The sequence below is a fragment of the Nerophis lumbriciformis genome, linkage group LG16 (genome assembly GCF_033978685.3).
Source record: "Nerophis lumbriciformis linkage group LG16, RoL_Nlum_v2.1, whole genome shotgun sequence".
Classification (NCBI taxonomy): Eukaryota; Metazoa; Chordata; class Actinopteri; order Syngnathiformes; family Syngnathidae; genus Nerophis; species Nerophis lumbriciformis.
In genome coordinates, this window is record NC_084563.2 from 23,259,549 (window position 1) to 23,279,817 (window position 20,269).

The following is a 20,269-nucleotide window of genomic DNA, read 5'->3' on the forward strand; positions in this document are numbered from 1 at the left end:
ATAATATTTTTTTATTGAGAATTATATATATAATTTTCATATTTATACTTTTTTTAGTTGTTCACGGACTCTAGTATTTGGCTTGTTAGTTCCCGTCGCAGGCGAGGGATGATGGTCGTGATTGAGGGAAGAGTTTTTTTATGTTGTCAGCCTTAATGCATTGTTGCAGCTCGACGATTTATGAGCACGTCATGAAATGAAATCCACCCCATTTTCTTGTCCTAGCCAAACACAAAAAAAAGTTGTAGACCTTCATGCTTTTCCAAGCTTTCATTTGTTTCGTCATGTAGACGTCAGAGAACAAGATAGTTCAATATGTCCACCAAGGGATAATACCTGATATCACTCAACAAATCTTTTTTTGATAAAGTATAGGGATTTATTCCATTGCATAGTTTGATTTCTGTGCTCGTATCTGCTTTTGGCAGGAAGATCTAGGCCCCTTGCGTACTCGGTTCGCACTCTGCTTGCTGCAAAACAGCCATCTTGGTCACTGTATTAAAGGTACACTGTACTTTTTTTTACAAATAAATCGAGCTACGACAGAACAAAAAATAACAACAAAGCACATGTTGCTAAATGTTTAATGTGCTAGACATCTTACAAACACACATCAGTGGCAGGCAGAAATAACAGAGAGAGTCTTCCAGTAGATAAGATGATAAATGTTCCTAATATACAAAACCCAAAACCAGTGAAGTTGGCACGTTGTGTAAATGGTAAATAAAAACAAAATACAAAATATAGCAAATCCTTTTCATCTTATATTCAATTGAATAGACTGCAAAGACAAGATATTTAACGTTTGAACGGGTCAACTTTGTTATTTTTTGCAATAATTAGCGCATTTGGAATTTGATGCCTGCAACATGTTTCAAAAAAGCTGGCACAAGTGGCAAAAAAGACTGATAAAGTTGAGGAATGCTCATCAAACACTTATTTGGAACATCCCACAGGTGAACAGGCTAATTGGGAACAGGTGGGTGCCATGATTGGGAATAAAAGCAGCTTCCATGAAATGCTCAGTCATTCACAAACAAGGATGGGCAAATTGTCCAACAGTTTAAGAACAACATTTCTCAACCAGCTATTGCAAAGAATTTAGGGATTTCACCATCTAGGTCCGTAATATCATCAAAAGGTTCAGAGAATCTGGAGAAATCACTGCACGTAAGCGATGATATTACAAATCTTCAATCCCTCAGGCGGTACTGCATCAAAAAGCGACATCGGTGTGTAAAGGATATTACCACATGGGCTTAGGAACACTACAGAAAACCACTGTCAGTAACTACAGTTGGTCGCTACATCTGTAAATGTAAGTTAAAACTAAACTATGCAAAGCGAAAGCCATTTATCCACAACACCCAGAAACGCCGCCGGCTTCGCTGGGCCCGAGCTCATCTAAGATGGACTGATACAAAGTGTAAAAGTGTTCTGTGGTCTGACGAGTCCAGATTTCAAATTGTTTTTGGAAAGTGTGGAAATTGTGTCCTCCGTAAGAAAGAGAAAAAGAACCAACCAGATTGTTATAGGCGTGAAGTTCAAAAGCCAGAATCTCTGATGGTATGGGGGTGTATTAGTGCCCAAGGCATGGGTAACTTACACATCTGTGAAGACACCATTAATGCTGAAAGGTACATACAGGTTTTGGAGCAACATATGTTGCCTTCCAAGCAAGGTAATCGTGGACGCCCCTGCTTATTTCAGCAAGACAATGCCAAGCCACAAGTTACAACAGCGTGGCTTCATAGTAAAAGAGTGCGGGTACTAGACTGGCCTGCCTGTAGTCCAGACCTGTCTCCCATTGAAAATGTGTGGCGCATTATGAAGCCCAAAATACCACAACGGAGACCCCGGACTGTTGAACAACTTAAGCTGTACATCAGGCAAGAATGGGAAAGAATTCCACCTGAAAAGCTTCAACAATGTGTCTCCTCAGTTCCCAAACTTTTACTGAGTGTTGTTAAAAGGAAAGGCCATGTAGCACAGTGGTAAAAATGCCCCTGTGACAACTTTTTTTGCAATGTGTTGCTGCCATTCAATTCTAAGTCAATGATTATTTGCAAAAAAAAAATAAGTTTCTCAGTTGGAACATTAAGTATTTTGTATTTGCAGTCTATTCAATTGAATATAAGTTGAAAGGGATTTGCAAATCATTGTATTCTGTTCACATATTGTACCAACTTCACTGATTTTGGGTTTTGTACTTCTCATGCAAGACATTCCACTTCTACAACTTGGCAATCTTGTAGCACAAACTGCACAGGGAAACATTTATTCTCCGTCGTGTGCCGACATGTGTGCCGTCAAACTCTGCTCATCAGCGAAAAATGTACGACAAACTGGACAAATAAAATGTATTTCTACTGTGTGTTTTCTCATGTGTAACTGCAGGCTGTCATTCCGACAGTATTTCTTCCCACAAACTGAACAAATAAAAGGTCTCTCTCCTGTGTGTCTTCTCATGTGTATTTTCAGGCAGTACATGCGAGAAAATTTCACGCCGCAAAATGAGCAACTGAAAGGTTTTTCTCCTGTGTGCGTTCTCATGTGTTTGGTCAAATAGCCCTTCCGAGAAAATGTACTGCCACAAACTGAGCAATTGAAAGGTTTTTCTCCCGTGTGTGTTCTTGTTTGTGGAGCATGATTCCTTGTATCACAAAAGCTTTTAAATGAGCAGATAAAACTCGTTTTACCCGTCTTCTTTTCAGAGCATTCAGGGTGTTGGTTGTCATTGTGAGTCCTGGTATCACCCTCACAGTCTGTATTGCTGCTCAAAGGTTCTTGGGTGTAATCTTCGTCTTTATCCTCGGTAGAGTGTGATGTTATATCGTCACTATCTGATAGAGGAGCTAAGAGGTTGTCAACTTGGGGTTTGTCTTCATGGTCTTCAGTCTTCACAGAGACACCAGTCAGAGGCAACTTGGTGAGATCAGAATCCTGCAACCCGAAAAGACTGATCCATAGTTCTTGCTCTTCCTCTTTAATGTAAGGGGGCTGTGGATCATCCTGCTTCAACGTGGAGCTTCCCTCCTGTGGCGTAGGTGGACGTTCTTCTTGCTGCTGAACGCCTGCAGGACACAAACACTCTTTAGCCCAGACAAGTCTTCATTTTTATTTTGACTGTTTGTTGATGCATCAGTGGTCAAAACTGCAATATTACATTCAAGTCATCCATTTCGGTCCAGTTCCAGCAGGGAGACACCAAGGGAGTGCCCATACAGATGTGAGACATAACCCTTCCAGCCATTGGGGTCTACCACAGGGATTTTTCCTGACTGGGCATGCCTGGAACACTTTATCACGGATGTGTCCAGAAGGCATCCGGACTAAGTAAAACCAAGTGAGAATACAGAGACTCCAGCGCCGGGTCAATAAAAAATCTGACCACCAGATGAACTTCCCCTGTGAGAAAAGCTAAGGGGCTTAGTGTTATAAAACCAAGAAGGTTAATAGAAAAATATGATAATTGTGCTATAACCTGACTGAACAAATTAGAAAAATAACAAATATGGTCATATTTTGAGTTGTTGGTTTTGTCACCAGACTCTGTCATCCATGTCTTTATGGACCTTGCTTTGTGCACTGGTGCACAGTCATGTTGGAAGAGGAAACTGTTCCCACAAGGTTGGGCGCATGGAATTGTCCAAAATGTTTTGGTATACTGGAGCATTCAAAGTTCATTTCACTGGAATTAACGGGCCAAGCCCAACTCCTGAAAAACAACCCCACACCATAATTCCTCCTCCACCAAATTTCGCATTCGGCACAATGCAGTCTGAAATGTACCGTTCTCCTGGCAACCTCCAAACCCAGACTCGTCCATCAGATTGCCAGATGGAAAAGCGTGATTCATCACTGCAGAGAAGGCGTCTCCACTGCTCTAGAGTCCAGTGGCGACGGACCTGTGCCCCCCCTTCCAAAAGGGAGAGGGGGGGCAGAAAAGAAAAGAAACGGCAGATCAACTGGTCCAACAGGGGGGCTATTTAAAGGCTAGAGTATACAAATGAGTTTTAAGATGGGACTTAAATGCTTCTACTGAGGTAGCATCTCTAATTGTTACCGGGAGGGCATTCCATAGTACTGGAGCCCCAATAGAAAATGCTCTATAGCCCGCAGACTTTTTTGGGGCTCTGGGAATCACTAATAAGCCAGAGTTCTTTGAACACAGATTTCTTGCCAGGACATATGGTAAAATACAATCGGCAAGATAGGCTGTAGCTAGACCGTGTAGTATTTTATACGTAAGTAGTAAAACCTTAAAGTCACATCTTAAGTGCACAGGAAGCCAGTGCATATATATGTATATAAAGGTATATACAGTATAGGCGTAATATGATCAAACTTTCTTGTTCTTGTCAAAAGTCTAGCAGCCGCATTTTGTACCAACTGTAATCTTTTAATGCTAGACATAGGGAGACCCGAAAATAATACGTTACAGTAATCGAGACGAGACGTAACGAACGCATGAATAATGATCTCAGCGTCGCTAGTGGACAAAATGGAGCGAATTCTAGCGATATTACGGAGATGAAAGAAGGCCGTTTTAGTAACACTCTTAATGTGTGACTCAAACGAGAGAGTTGGGTCAAAGATAATACCCAGATTCTTTACTGATTCGCCTTGTGTAATTGTTTGGTTGTCAATTGTTAAAGGGGAACATTATCACAATTTCAGAATGGTTAAAACCATTAAAAATCAGTTCCCAGTGGCTTATTTTATTTTTCGAAGTTTTTTTCTAAATTTTACCCATCACGCAATATCCCTAAAAAAAGCTTCAAAGTGCCTGATTTTAACCATCGTTATATACACCCGTCCATTTTCCTGTGACGTCACATAGTGAAGCCAACACAAACAAACATGGCGCATAGAACAGCAAGTTATAGCGACATTAGCTCGGATTCAGACTCGGATTTCAGCGGCTTAAGCGATTCAACAGATTACGCATGTATTGAAACGGATGGTTGTAGTGTGGAGGCAGGTAGCGAAAACGAAATTGAAGAAACTGAAGCTATTGAGCCATATCGGTTTGAACGGCATGCAAGCGAAACCGACGAAAACGACACGACAGCCAGCGACACGGGAGAAAGCGAGGACGAATTCGGCGATCGCCTTCTAACCAACGATTGGTATGTGTTTGTTTGGCATTAAAGGAAACTAACAACTATGAACTAGGTTTACAGCATATGAAATACATTTGGCAACAACATGCACTTTGAGAGTGCAGACAGCCCAGTTTTCATCAATTAATATATTCTGTAGACATACCCTCATCCGCTCTCTTTTCCTGAAAGCTGATCTGTCCAGTCCAGTTGGAAATGCATCTGCTTTGAGTGTCGCAGGATATCCACACATTCTTGCCATCTCTGTCGTAGCATAGCTTTCGTCGGTAAAGTGTGCGGAACAAACGTCCAATTTCTTGCCACTTTCGCATCTTTGGGCCACTGGTGCAACTTGAATCCGTCCCTGTTTGTGTTGTTACACCCTCCGACAAGACACCGACGAGGCATGATGTCTCCAAGGTACGGAAAACAGTCAAAAAAACGGAAAATAACAGAGCTGATTTGACTCAGTGTTTGTAATGTGTTTGAGAAAATGGCGGATTGCTTCCCGATGTGACGTCACGTTGTGACATCATCGCTCCGAGAGCGAATACGAGAAAGGCGTTTAATTCGCCAAAATTCACCCATTTAGAGTTCGGAAATCGGTTAAAAAAATATATGGTCTTTTTTTCTGCAACATCAAGGTATATATTGACGCCTACATAGGTCTGGTGATAATGTTCCCCTTTAAAATGACAACTACCCCACAGATGGGCATACTTGCTAACCCCCCCCCAAAAACTCTCGAATTTGGAGGTCTCAAGGTTGGCAAGTATGCAGATGGGTGACGATAAATTGCTAATTAATTTAGTATACGCCACAAAATTTTATATGATTGTTCACCACAAAACTTGAAACGTTTACAACTCGGCTCCACAAATTCAGATCTTGATCATAATTGGTACAAATAATGATGACGACAAATTGAAGTGTCGGAGAGCTCAATATTTGTTCATTCCTATTCGTAGTGGGCGGAGCTTTGTGGCGAAAACTGCTTTTTGCCATGATCAATCAAACTGTCATTACTTCTCGCTAGGTCAGGGATGTCAAACGTACGGCCTGTGGGCCGGATCAAGCCCGCCAACAGGTTTTATCTGGCCCGTGGGATGAGTTTGCTCAGTATAAAAATTAGCAGAATTTTTTGAATGAAAGAAACTGCTGTTCTAAATGTGTCCACTAGATGTCGCATTAGCAATTCTTTGTATCTTTGTAGATGATGCTACAAATGTAAAAAAAACAACAACAAAAAAACACATTACGTTAGCGCACCAGTCGAGGAAATTGATCAAACTACATAAATAACATCCTGTAATTTGATTTTGATATTATTTTTTTATCTTGATAGATTGAAAATTAACACCAATGAGTTGACTGATGAACATTATCACATAATTTATTCAGAAAGTATAAATAACGACAAATAAAGATAGAATACTATTAGCGGCAACATGTAAGAGTAAAAAAAACAAAAACAACATTATGATTTGTACATTTTCAGAATGTTTTTGTTCTATTTTTAAACAAATAAAACAATCTGAAGTTGTCTTTAGTTTTTAATTATCGTGCAGTGATTTTACCAGTCCGCCCCACTTGGGAGTAGATTTGATGTCTCACCACAAATATTACAACGTTTATAACTCGGCTCCACAATTTCAGATCTTGATCCGAATTGGTTCAAATGATGAGGATGACACCCTGAAATACTGGATAGTTGAATATTTATTCTTACTCATTCGTGGTTGGGCGAAGCCTTGCGGCAAAAAGTGCTCCTGGCCATCAAACTGTCATTACTTCACTTTAAATCAGGGGCGTCAAACGTACGACCCGAGGGCCGGATCAGGGCCGCGAAAAGGTTTTATCCGGCCCGCGGGATGAGTTTGCTAAGTATAAAATTTAACCTGAAATTTTGGAATGAAAGAAACTGCTGTTCTAAATGTGTCCACTGGATGTTGCAATAGCAATTCTTTGTATCTTTGAAGATGATGCTACATATGTACAAAATAAACCACGTTAGTACATCAGTCGAGGAAAATGATCAAACTACATGAATAACAGTGTGATTTGATTTTGATATATATTTTTATATCTTGATAGATTGAAAATTAACAGAAAATATACAGAAAATATAAATAACGACAAATAAAGTATATATACTATTAACCGCAACAGGTAATTGTAAAAAAAAACAACAAAAAAAAACATTTTGATATGTACAATTTCAGAGTGTGCTTGTTCTATTTTTAAACAAAGAAAACAATCTTGAGTTAAAGTTAAAGTACCGCTGATAGTCACACACACACTAGGTGTGGTGAAATTATCCTTTGCATTTGACCCATCCCCTTGTTCCACCCTCTGGGAGGTGAGGGGAGCAGTGAGCAGCAGCGATTCAACCCCCAATTCCAACCCTTGATGCTGAGTGCCAAGCAGGGAGGTTATTGGTCCCATTTGTATAGTCTTTGGTATGACTGGCAGGGGTTTGAGCTCACGACCTTCCAGTCTCAGAGCGGACACTCTAACCATCTGAAGTTGTCTTTATTTTTAAGTTATCGTGCCGTGATTTGACCAGTCCGGCCCACTTGGGAGTAGATTTTTCTCCATGTGGCCCCCGATCTAAAATGAGTTTGACACCCCTGCTTTAAAACCTCTAAAGGCCTTAGTGGCCACATGCGTGGACAGCCCCTTTTAGCTCTTATTTCCAAAATTGTGTACACTACTGAATTGGGGTCTTATGGCCGCTTACGTGGACACCTATACTGCCATCTGGTGGTGTCAGAAGAGTATAACATACAATGGAATTAGGAAAAAAAAAGTGTAAAAATATGAATTAGCATGTCACTAAACATGAAATACACGTTTGTTACTTATGGACTAATAAGTACATCATATCAAAAGATGATTCTTAGTTTTTATTCTAATTAGGGTCCAATAAGCCCAAACAGCAAAGAGAAATAAAATTTAAAAAAGCATATAAACAAACAGCTTGGGCCTTAAGAGGTTAAATGTTTAGATCTCGTTGGGGTCTGATCATGGTTGAACATTGATATCGACAACTAGATCGCCCTCTTGTGGTGGAAAATGATAACGGTCCCCGTTAAACCACTGTGATTCAGCTCCAACAGGAAGGGCAAATTAAAGTTGATTTGACGCAGTTAGAGTTAATAGTTGCACAATTCATAGCATATAACCTGGTTTCGTTTTTAACCTAACTAGTAGTAGCAGGGGTCAGTAAGTGAACGAATTAAGAATAGTCCACATTCGGTAGAAAATTGGCGAGTTTGAATGAGTCGTTCATGAACATCTCTAAATAAAGCTAAAGTCTAAAAATACAAACTTTTTTTTGTTTGTTTTTTTTGTTTTTATTAAATCAACATAAAAAAAAACACAATATATACATTATATATCAATATAGATCAATACAGTCTGCAGGGATACACTCCATAAGCACACATGATTGTATTTCTTTATGACAAAAAAAATAAATAAATAATTAAAAAAAATCTGCATCATATACTAGTTACTATGGTCATATAATTAGTTACTATGGTAATCTAATTAGTTACTATGGTAATCTAATTACTTACTATGGTCTCTATGAGATATCTCAGATTGTAGGTGGGGGGTTTTTTCACTATGTTTGTTGCATTTTGGTTGATTGTAAAATATGTTGTCAATATTCAGTGTTTTATTATTCATAGTTAACATTGTAAATCCCACATTCTTTATTTTCATGTACAATCTGGGTGTCTCATTCAGTAAAAAAAATGTAAAATTCCATTCCGTTTTTTAAGGCGGTCTGTCATAACGTCTTTAGCTTTCAATCGTTATTGTGAGGTTTTGTATTAGTGTTCCTAAAAATAGATATACCAGCCCCGAGACACACTTTTTAATCTAAATCTGGCACCCCGAGTAAAATAATTGCCCAGGCCTGCTCTAAACCATAACCAAGCATGCATCAATATAGCTCTTGTCTCAAAGTAGGTGTACTGTCACCACCTGTCACATCACACCCTGACTTATTTTGAGTTTTTTGCTGTTTTCCTGTGTGTCGTGTTTTAGTTCTCGTCTTGCGCTCCTATTTTGGTGGCTTTTTCCTCTTTTTTCTGTATTTTCCTGTAGCAGTTTCATGTCTTCCTTTGAGCGATATTTCCCGCATCTACTTTGTTTTAGCAATCAAGAATATTTCAGTTGTTTTTATCCTTCTTTGTGGGGACATTGTCGATTGTCACGTCATGTTTGGATGTACATTGTGGACAACGTCTTTGCTCCGCAGTAAGTCTTTGCTGTCGTCCAGCATTCTGTTTGTATTTACTTTGTAGCCAGATCAGTTTTAGTTTTGTTCTGCATAGCCTTCCCTAAGCTTCAATGCCTTTTCTTAGGGGCACTCACCTTTTGTTTAATTTTTGGTTTAAGCATTATACGCAATTTTACCTGCACCCTGCCTCCCGCTGTTTCCGACATCTACAAAGCAATTAGCACTGGCTGCCACCTACTGATATGAAAGAGTATTACACGGTTACTCTGCCGAGCTCTAGACAGCACCGACACTCAACAACAACACATCATTTGCGGACTATAATTACTGGTTTGCAAAAAATATTTTTTACCCAAATAGGTGAAATTAGACAATCTCCCACGGCACACCAGACTGTATCTCACGGCACACTATAGTGCCGCGGCACAGTGGTTGAAAAACACTGGTTTCGAGCAATGTATCTGTGTGCTGGGCTTCAATAAAGTTCGAGTTGAGCATAATAAAGAGTAAGTAACTTTACTACAATGAGGATGATGAAAGTGTAAAAAAAAATACCTTCAACGTGTAGCACAATTTGAGTTTTGCGAGCAGCTTCCAGTTGTTGTCGATGTCGCTCCTTCTCCTCTCTCGTTCGAGAAAGTTCCTCTTCGTACGACGTTATCGTGCTTTCAAACAGCGCGAATATTTCGTCAGCTGCCGCCATTAGTCGCTCTTTCACCAACTCTTTCAACATGTTTGATGTCTTGTAGCGAGCACACTGACGAGCTTGAGCGCTGCTAAACCGATTCGAATTTGCAATACGCATGCGCAGAAAGGACAAACGCCTTTTTTTGTGTCTTATGGCGTTTGGCATTCGGCTTAATGGTGCATTAGCGCCACCTTCTGTTCCGGAGTGTGGTTCAGATAGTATAGTACGGGGGTCAAGAAAATGGAAAAAGATAGTGGCAAAATATGTTTTTTGTTCCCAATTGTTAGAAAGCACACTGTTTAATATGTTTGTGTGTATGCTTCACTGATGAGAGTATTTGGTGAACATCGTTTTGTCCTACTAATTTCGGCGGTTCTTGAACTCACCATAATGTGGACTGTGACGCAACAGTTTGTTTACATGAAAATAGTCAATAGGTTATACTTGTATAACGCTTTTCTACCTTCAAGGCACTCAAAGTGCTTTGACACTATTTCCACACTCACCCATTCACACACACATTGATTGATTGAAACTTTTATTAGTAGATTGCACAGTTCAGTGCATATTCCGTACAATTGACCATTAAATGGTAACACCCGAATATGTTTTTCAACTTGTTTAAGTCGGGGTCCACGTAATCAATCAACATTCACACATTCACACACTGATGGCGGGAGCTGCCAGGCAAGGCCCTAACCACGACCCATCAGGAGCAAGGGTGAAGTGTCTTGCTCAGGGACACAACGGACGTGACGAGGTTGGTAGAAGGTGGGGATTGAACCAGGAACCCTCAGGTTTCTGGCACGGCCACTCTCCGAACCGCGCCACGCCGTCCCCTATGTAAAATCTTCCACTCCTTCTTTGTCTCGTTTTGTCCACCAAACATTTTATGCTGTGCATGAATGCACAAAGGTGCGCTTTGTTGATGTTGTTGACTTGCTGGAGTGCTAATCAGGCATTTTTGGTCGGTGCATGACTGCAAGCTAATCGATGCTAACATGCTATTTAGGCTAGCTGTATGTACATATTGCATCATTATGCCTCATTTGTAGGTATATATGAGCTCATTTAATATCCTTTACTTGTATCCTCTTTGTATATAATTTAGTTTTGCATGTCTCATGACACATTATCTGTATGTAATATTGCTGCATTTCAGATAGTTGTTTGTGTGCCATGTTGTTCCAGACCACAGCAAACGTGTCCATGTTGTTCCAGACCACAGCAAATGTTACCCAGCTTGCCAAAGATTGTAATAAATCTATTAAAAGAAGTCAGCCTGCTGTTTCCTTTAACTTGGACAAAGGTGGGAGCACGTTTGGCCATTAAAAGACAGTAATTTCCAGAAGTTATCTCACCTTCTGAGTAGCCTCTGATCTACTAATGGTTTCTAATGTGGTAAAAATGTGTAGAATAAATATTGAATTTCAACATTTCTGTCAACGAAGATTTGCTTCAGCCAACGACACATTGTCATTTTGATAGTAGGCTAATATAGACACTTACCTTATGTGTTGCCTTCTTTATAAGACTTATATACAGCTTTTCATTTTTTGCAGCTCCAGACAGATTTATTTTTTGTATTTTTGGTCCAATAAGGCTCTTTCAACGTTTTGGTTTGCCGACCCCTGGTAAAGTAGTTTACAACCTAACCCCGAGCGTACAAAGAATGTGACACACATACTTGCCAACCCTCCCGGATTTTACGGGAGACTCCCGAAATTAAGCGCCTCTCCCGAAAACCTCCCAGGACAAATTATATCCCGAAAATCTCCCAAAATTCAGGCGGACTCAGGTCCATGCGGACCTGAGTCCGCTTTCCCACAATATAAACGGTGTGCCTGCCCAATCACGTTATAACTGTAGAATGATCGAGGGCGAGTTCTTGGTTCCTTATGTGGGTTTATTGTTAGGCAGTTTCATTAACGTCCTCCCAGCGCGGTAACAACACACAACAACAGCAGTCACGTTTTTGTATACCGTAAAGCAGTTTGTCTGCCGTAAACAGCAATGTTGTGACACTCTTAAACAGGACAATACTGCCATCTAGTGCATTTGATGAAAGCACTTTTGTGCGTGCCACACAGCAAAGCATCATCAGAGAGGGTGTTCAGCATGGTTAGAAAAATAGTGACAGAGAATAGAACAAGGATGGACAATTCAACCCTTAACTCAACAAGAATATGTGTAAATAAATGAACACTGAAATTCAAGTATTTATTTTATATATATATATACAATAAAATAAATATATATTTATAGCTAGAATTCACTGAAAGCCAAGTATTTCTTATATATATATATATATATATTAGTGATGGGTTGATGAGGCCTCATGAAGCGTTTCGACACATTGCAAAACTGTATTGATACTGTGTCGATACTGTGTCACTAAATACTGAAATCTGCTGGACATTAAAAATCCCTACAGGCAACCTATGGACCGACTCAACTGACACTGATTTTATGACCTAGTACAGTGGTTCTCAAATGGGGGTACGTGTACCCCTGGGGGTACTTCAAGGTATGCCAAGGGGTACGTGAGATTTTTTAAAAATATTCTAAAAATAGCAACAATTCAAAAATCCTTTATAAATATATTTATTGAATAATACTTCAACAAAATATGACTGTAAGTTCATAAACTCCGTGAAGCACAAGCTCAGGTTTGTCACTAAAATGTCTGTCAAAAAGAACTGTGAAAAGAAATGCAACAAGGCAATATTCAGTGTTGACAGCTAGATTTTTTGTGGACATGTTCCATAAATATTGATGTTAAAGATTTTTTTTTTGTGAATAAATGTTTAGAATTAAGTTCATGAATCCAGATGGAGCTCTAATACAATCCCCAAAGAGGGCACTTTAAGTTGATTATTACTTCTAGGTGTAGAAATCTTTATTTATAATTGAATCACTTGTTTATTTTTCAACAAGTTTTTAGCTATTTTTATATCTTTTTTTCCAAATAGTTCAAGAAAGACCACTACAAATGAGCAATATTTTGCACTGTTATACAATTTAATAAATCAGAAACTGATGACATAGAGCTGTATTTTACTTCATCTTTTTTTTTTCAATCAAAAATGCTTTGCTCTGATTAGGGGGTACTTGAATTAAAAAAAATTCACAGGGGGTACATTGCTGAAAAAAGGTTGAGAACCACTGACCTAGTATATACAATAATATAAACCAAGTCATTGTATTTCATTTAGGATTATTTCATAACTTCATTTAAATAAAAATATATTTTTTGTCTTTTTTAGATACAGTCAATAAATAATGTGAACATGTATCATAACATGGAAATCTAAGAGAACGTGTTGTGAATGAGGATGCTTGTGGACCTGGAAATTATTTTTTTTATTTTTTTTTTACACATTTTTATTTTTTTAAAAAACAGTTTTTCCAACGTATTCAATTTCAGACGCTTTCTCTTCTTAGTTATTATTTCTCCGGCTGTAGAAAAGACCCTCTCACAGGGCACAGAGTCAGCGTCAGTGCGACACAGTTCGCGTATCGGTCACGTGACCAAAACAGCTCATGATCGGTCACGTGACTTTCTAAAAGCGGTACGCGCACCGACACAGGGTTTCGCTCTATGAGCTCGACGCATGCGCCGATGCATCGGTGTTGCCGGACCCATCACTAATATATATATATATATATATATATATATATATATATATATATATATATATATATATATATATATATATATATATATATATATATATATATATATATATATATATATATATATATATATATATATATATATATATATATATATTATCCTGCCTTCCTTAAGCACACTTGTACACGAAGGCAGTAAGTTCAACACCTTCCGCTCATCAAAACTCTGAACACCAGGTTGACTGATGGAGGCCAGGTTTATTGATAATTGCAAGGGTAAAACTGTAGGACACAAACGTTGTAAATGTAAATGCATGAATTAAATGAACTTAATAATGTCATATCACAGACCACATATTATCAAGTATTGCATTTGAATTAAATCTAAGTTTAACTTTGTCACACACCACTGTACGTTTTGTTATGATTAATAATATCAGTGACATATATGCTTTCTACTGTTTAAATTGTCTTAAGGGACGGCGTGGCGCAGTGGAAGAGTGGCCGTGCGCAACCCGAGGGTCCCTGGTTCAATCCCCACCTAGTGCCAACCTCGTCATGTCCGTTGTGTCCTGAGCAAGACACTTCACCCTTGCTCCTGATGGGTGCTGGTTAGCGCCTTGCATGGCAGCTCCCTCCATCAGTGTGTGAATGTGTGTGTGAATGGGTAAATGTGGAAGTAGTGTCAAGGTGAAGGTAGAAAAGCGCTATACAAGTACAACCCATTTAACATTTATCATTTAAGTAACAGTACAACAAACGTCCACTAGATGGCGGCAGATGACAACAAATGAAAGTTAGCCGACGTGAACAGGTAATGCAATCAGAGATCGTCTAACATGATAAAACACACACATTTCACAGCTAAATATGACCCATTGTGTACTACAAACATTAAATATGGGTACATACCAACGATGCCACGAACAGCATAAGATGTGATAGTTTGCTGAGAAACACGAGGAATGAGGCGGAGTTGTGCGCACCTATCTGAAATACTTCCGGAGTCGAAACACGTGACCTATCTGCGTGTTTCTTAAAGGTACAGCTCACTTAACAGAACCAACTGAAATGACTCGGAAATAAACACACACTAAATAAAGTCATCTTAATAACCGTGGCAGAACACTCCCCGCCTGGCATTATCAAATGTCATCACTTAAATGTCCCTACAGCTCTTATTGTTCCTAATCAGGAGCAAGAAGGAGGACTGTCTCTGAAATGGGACGCAGGAAGAGTTTAGTCCCATCTTTCCTGTAGACCTTGATCTCCACTTGCCGCACCTTACCGTCTTTGCTTGGAAAGACTTGAGTAATCAAGCCCAGAGGCCACTCGTTTCTTGCAAGCTGGTTGTCTTTGAGAAGGACAATACTCCCAAGCTGAAGGTCTGGGGTGGAGGCCGTCCACTTTCTCCGTGGTTGAAGTGATGCAAGGTATTGTTTCTTCCATCTACTCCAGAAAGTTTGGGCAAGATGTTGGACTTGACGCCACTGGGACTTGTGAAGGTCTTTGATCCAATCACAGACTGGGGCAGAAGGAAGACTCACCTTTTGGGTGAGGAGGGTCGCTGGAGTAAGGATGAGGGGGTCATCCGGGTCAGTAGACACTGGGATCAGAGGTCTGGCATTAATGATTGCAGAAACCTCTGCCATCAGTGTAGTGAGTGCTTTGTGAGTGAGTCGTGAAGCTCCCAGCTGGAGGAACATGGAGTCCAGAATCCTTCGTGCTACTCCAATCATCCTCTCCCATGAACCACCCATATGAGAGGCGTGAGGAGCGTTGAACTTCCATTCACATCCTTGATCCAAGAGATACTTCTCGACCGAAGCATTAATGATGTTTGAGGAGATCTTCAGCTCTTTACAGGCGCTGACAAAGTTATTTCCTCGGTCTGAACGAATAAGCTTCACAGGGCCCCTAACAGCAAGGAAACGCCGAAGAGCGTTGATGAAGCTTGACGTGTCGAGAGATTCTATTACCTCGATGTGGACAGCTCGAACACTCATGCAGGTAAATAACACTGCCCACCGTTTACTCTGAGCGAAGCCACCTCTTGTACGTCGTGAAGACACAGCCCACGGTCCGAACACATCCAAGCCAACATTTGTGAATGGAGGTTCAGTAGAGAGGCGATCTTCCGGAAGGTCGGCCATCTTCTGTGTCTGATGGGGGCCTCGTAGTTTGTTATCGGGGAGACGGCGCCTTAGTGACTTGAAAGGCAGCGTAGCTACCCAGCTGTTGTTTTTATCTTTCTTTAAATTGTTTCTCATGATTTTCAAGAAAGAAATGTCCTCAATTGATGGAGCAACTTTGTCATCATCCCTTGTCTGTTGAAACACTGTGGAGCCCAACTCCTCAGCTTCTCGACTGCATGTAGGAATCCCTGTTGTCTGTATCTTAGGACAGTCTTTGTACTGAAACTGACTGCACCTCTCTTTCACCTGCAGGGTGTTTGGGCATGGTTGAAAGATGGAGGGGCGTTTCCATTCTGCTGTCTGGGTATAGAAGTCATTTACACTGTCTGGCTTGTGCACACCTCCCAGGCAGACGTTACCAACTATCACCCACCCCAGGTCGAGTTTCTGTGCATAAGGAGCATCTCGAGGGCCGTTCAACTGTTTGCGAACTTTGTGGGCTGCGATAATGTCTCGCCCTAGGAGAAGCAGAATGGGTGTACTCTGTTCGAGCTCTGGGATGAATTGAGCAATAGACTTCAGGTGGGGGTGATTAGATGCAGCATTGGGAGTTGGGATCTCTGATCTATTGTTAGGGATGTCGTTGCATTCAACCAGACTTGGTAGAGGAAGACTGACTTTCCCGTCCATGGATTCGATCTGGTAGCCTGTAGCTCTTCTCCCCATGGTTTCTGTTACTCCTGAACAGGTTCGGAGAGAGTATGGAGAGGGGGATCCTTGGACTTTGAAGGTGTCGAAGAACTCAGACCGGGCCAAGGATCTGTTGCTGTGTTCGTCAATGATAGCGTAGACCTTTATTGCCTTCTCTTGACGGTTGACGGGGTAGATTTTAACCAAACAGATTTTAGAACATGACCTGTCGTTTTGATCACCACCACAGACTGTAGTGCAGCTGCTGGCAACTTCTGAAGATGTTGGCTCCCCGCCATGCTTTGAAGAGGGGTATGGCTCCTCTGTCTGTGGTGCTGGTCCTGGATGAAGAGCAGAGTTATGTTTCTCACTCCCACATTCAGTGCATGTGGCCGTATACTTGCAGTCTCTAGCCATGTGTTTTGAAGATGTGCAACATTTAAAGCAGATCTTGTGTTCTCTGAGGAATGCTTTCCTTTCTTCTATGGGTTTATCTCGGAAAGCTCGACATTTCCTCAGAAGGTGGGGTTTTTTATGAATTGGGCAGTGACGTTCGGGGTTCTCAGCTTCATCACTGTGTTCTGTAGGAGAGACGTCCATCTTGTGGACTGATATTTCTTTTGGTTTGGTTGTTCTAAAGGTCTTGTCCGTCATTGCAATGTCAGCTTGAACAGCAAAGTTGAAACTAGGGTCATTTCTGATTTTAGCCTGATGGAAAATAAAGTCCACAAATACTTCAAAGGGAGGGAATGAGACTCGACAACGTTCTTTGTAATCGGACCCAACAGACAGCCATTTCTCTTGCAGACTAGAAGGCAACTTATAGACAAGAGGACTTATTCCTCTGGCTGTGTTGAGGTAGTGAAAGCCGGGAAGAGTTCCATCTGTCTTGGCCGCCTGCAGTTCCATAAGAAGGTCACTGAGCTCATGAAGTTTTGCATAGTCTTTATAGGTGATTTTGGGGAAGTTGCTGATGCGTTGGAAGAGTGCCTCTTCGACAACTTCAGGGGCTCCATAGCATGCGTCCAGTCTGTCCCATATCATCTGAAGTCCTCTTTGAGGTTGGCGAGTGTTGACAGCTCGAATACGTTTTGCATGTTCTCCTGACTCTTTCCCAAGCCACTTGACCAGCAAATCCATTTCCTCGCTGCATGTTAGATGAAGTCCTCTTACTGCGTTTTGAAAGGACTGTTGCCAAGCGCTGTAACTCTCCGGCTGGTCGTTGAATTGGGTCATACATGTAGTAACCAGTTCACGTCGAGCGAAATATCTGATGACATCACTCATACCTGATCTGTCATGATGAGCATTATGAGGAGTGTTACTGGACATGGCGGGATACTGAAAACCATTATTACTTGATCCCTGTGGGTTATGATAACCTTGAGTATTCTTGAAGGGTAGGGGCGTGGTCATAGAGGGTTGTGGCTGATTTACAGTTACTCTGCTTGCTGCTGTTTGTGTGATGTTGGAAGCAGCTGGCCTATCTACTGCTATGGACTGGAGAGCATGGTGATAGTTTCTTGGTGCTGGGTCTAAACATAGATGGCTGCTTTCATTTTGAGAAGGAAAATGAGGATGTGGATGCAGTGCCGGGGTTGAATGTGTGTGTAGCTGACCAACACTGTCCTGGATGAAGGGGTGAAGAGGGGCGTTGGATTGTGTGCCTCGCTCACGAGCACCATCCTGAGTGTATTCTTCTAATGCTACAGACGAATGTTCTTTAGACTGTTCAGTGACATATTCTCTGGTCCGCCCTAGAGGATCACAGGGAATCTCTTGAAGTGGGAGCTTCTTGCTACTTTGCACACTGCCATCCATGTTGAACGCTGCTTCTAGCGCCTCAGCCTCCACTTCAGCTACAGCTGCATCTCTTTCTAGAGACAGTTTCATCATTCGTGCTTCTAATTGGGCTTTTTCCATTGCTAGGATCATGTCTTTTTCTGCAAAGTTCAGTCGTGCTTTTGCTGCCTCTGCGTTGGCACGGGCTAAAGCCGCAGCATTCCCTGCAGATGATTTTGTGGAGCGTGATGTGTAGGATCTAGACTTCAGCGACGGCTCCTTTGAATCCATGATGTATGTTCAGCGTGAAACTGTGTTATCTTATGCGATGAAGTCGTTGTTTTACTATCCTGCCTTCCTTAAGCACACTTGTACATGAAGGCAGTAAGTTCAACACCTTCCGCTCATCAAAACTCTGAACACCAGGTTGACTGATGGAGGCCAGGTTTATTGATAATTGCAAGGGTAAAACTGTAGGACACAAACGTTGTAAATGTAAATGCATGAATTAAATGAACTTAATAATGTCATATCACAGACCACATATTATCAAGTATTGCATTTGAATTAAATCTAAGTTTAACTTTGTCACACACCACTGTACGTTTTGTTATGATTAATAATATCAGTGACATATATGCTTTCTACTGTTTAAATTGTCTTAAGTAACAGTACAACAAACGTCCACTAGATGGCGGCAGATGACAACAAATGAAAGTTAGCCGACGTGAACAGGTAATGCAATCAGAGATCGTCTAACATGATAAAACACACACATTTCACAGCTAAATATGACCCATTGTGTACTACAAACATTAAATATGGGTACATACCAACGATGCCACGAACAGCATAAGATGTGATAGTTTGCTGAGAAACACGAGGAATGAGGCGGAGTTGTGCGCACCTATCTGAAATACTTCCGGAGTCGAAACACGTGACCTATCTGCGTGTTTCTTAAAGGTACAGCTCACTTAACAGAACCAACTGAAATGACTCGGAAATAAACACACACTAAATAAAGTCATCTTAATAACCGTGGCAGAACATATATATATATGAAATACTTGACTTGGTGAATTCAAGCTGTAAATATACTCCTCCCCTCTTAGCCACGCCCCCAACCACGCCCCTTCCCCCAGCCCCCACCTCCCGAAATCGGAGGTCTCAAGGTTGGCAAGTATGGTGACACTAAACAAATACAAATAAATACCTAAAATAATTACCACCTGTTCCTTTTGTCCTGGGATAAGTCTTCCAAAACTAACCTTATACACGGATTGTAATGATTAATAATGATTATTTTCTCCAAAATTTCCACAACTACCAGTTTCAGTTTTCACTCTTTGCACACTCATTATTATCCCTCCTTTCATGTTTTTCTATTTTGCCACCAACATCATTTTGTGTTCAAACTCTCCTTGTGCTTTCCACTTTCTTACCCCAATCTCTTTCAAACTAATTATTATTTTTCATCAACACATTTAGCCCGTGTTGGGACTGTAACGCTGTTACTTTCGGTGGTAAATACTAATTTAACGCGTTATTTTTTAACATGGAGATATTCTCACCACTTTTCTTTTGTCGACCACAAAGAACAAAACATTTTAGTCAAATGTAAGTTGTCTTGGCTCAAAGATCCTATCCTAGCAATTCAAATCTGCTGAAACAGCTACAAAAGCAAGATGCTTCGACAAAGCTAGTTAAAAGAGACACGCTTCACCTCCTAAGCAACAGCGGCTGGATTTTAACGAGGCACTGCTAGCCAGCACAACATTGATAGAGCCATTGCAGCACTGAAGGTTGTACTCTGTCAATTCTCTTATATACTCTTTCATTCTAGACTTCTAGAGTGTTTGATTATCACATCACTCTAAATGTATAGACTATAAAGTTCACAAACATAAAGAGGGATCCTAGTAGGCCAGGCCAATCTTTCCTTATCTCTAAACTAAAACTAGGGAAATGTGTAGAGTGTTCT

The 20,269-nt window shown here is 40.7% G+C and overlaps 1 protein-coding gene across 1 annotated transcript; it reads right to left on the reverse strand.

Annotated features, from left to right (window-relative positions):
* Window positions 1-567: 567 nt before the first annotated feature.
* On the reverse strand, window positions 568-10,155 carry LOC133617080 (uncharacterized). The gene is made up of 2 exons (XM_061976787.1): window positions 9,913-10,155; window positions 568-3,074 (listed from the first exon to the last, which is right to left on the reverse strand). Exons 1-2 carry the CDS (start codon window positions 10,088-10,090, stop codon window positions 2,278-2,280), a joined length of 975 nt encoding a protein of 324 aa, XP_061832771.1. The 5' UTR covers window positions 10,091-10,155; the 3' UTR covers window positions 568-2,277.
* Window positions 10,156-20,269: the final 10,114 nt, after the last annotated feature.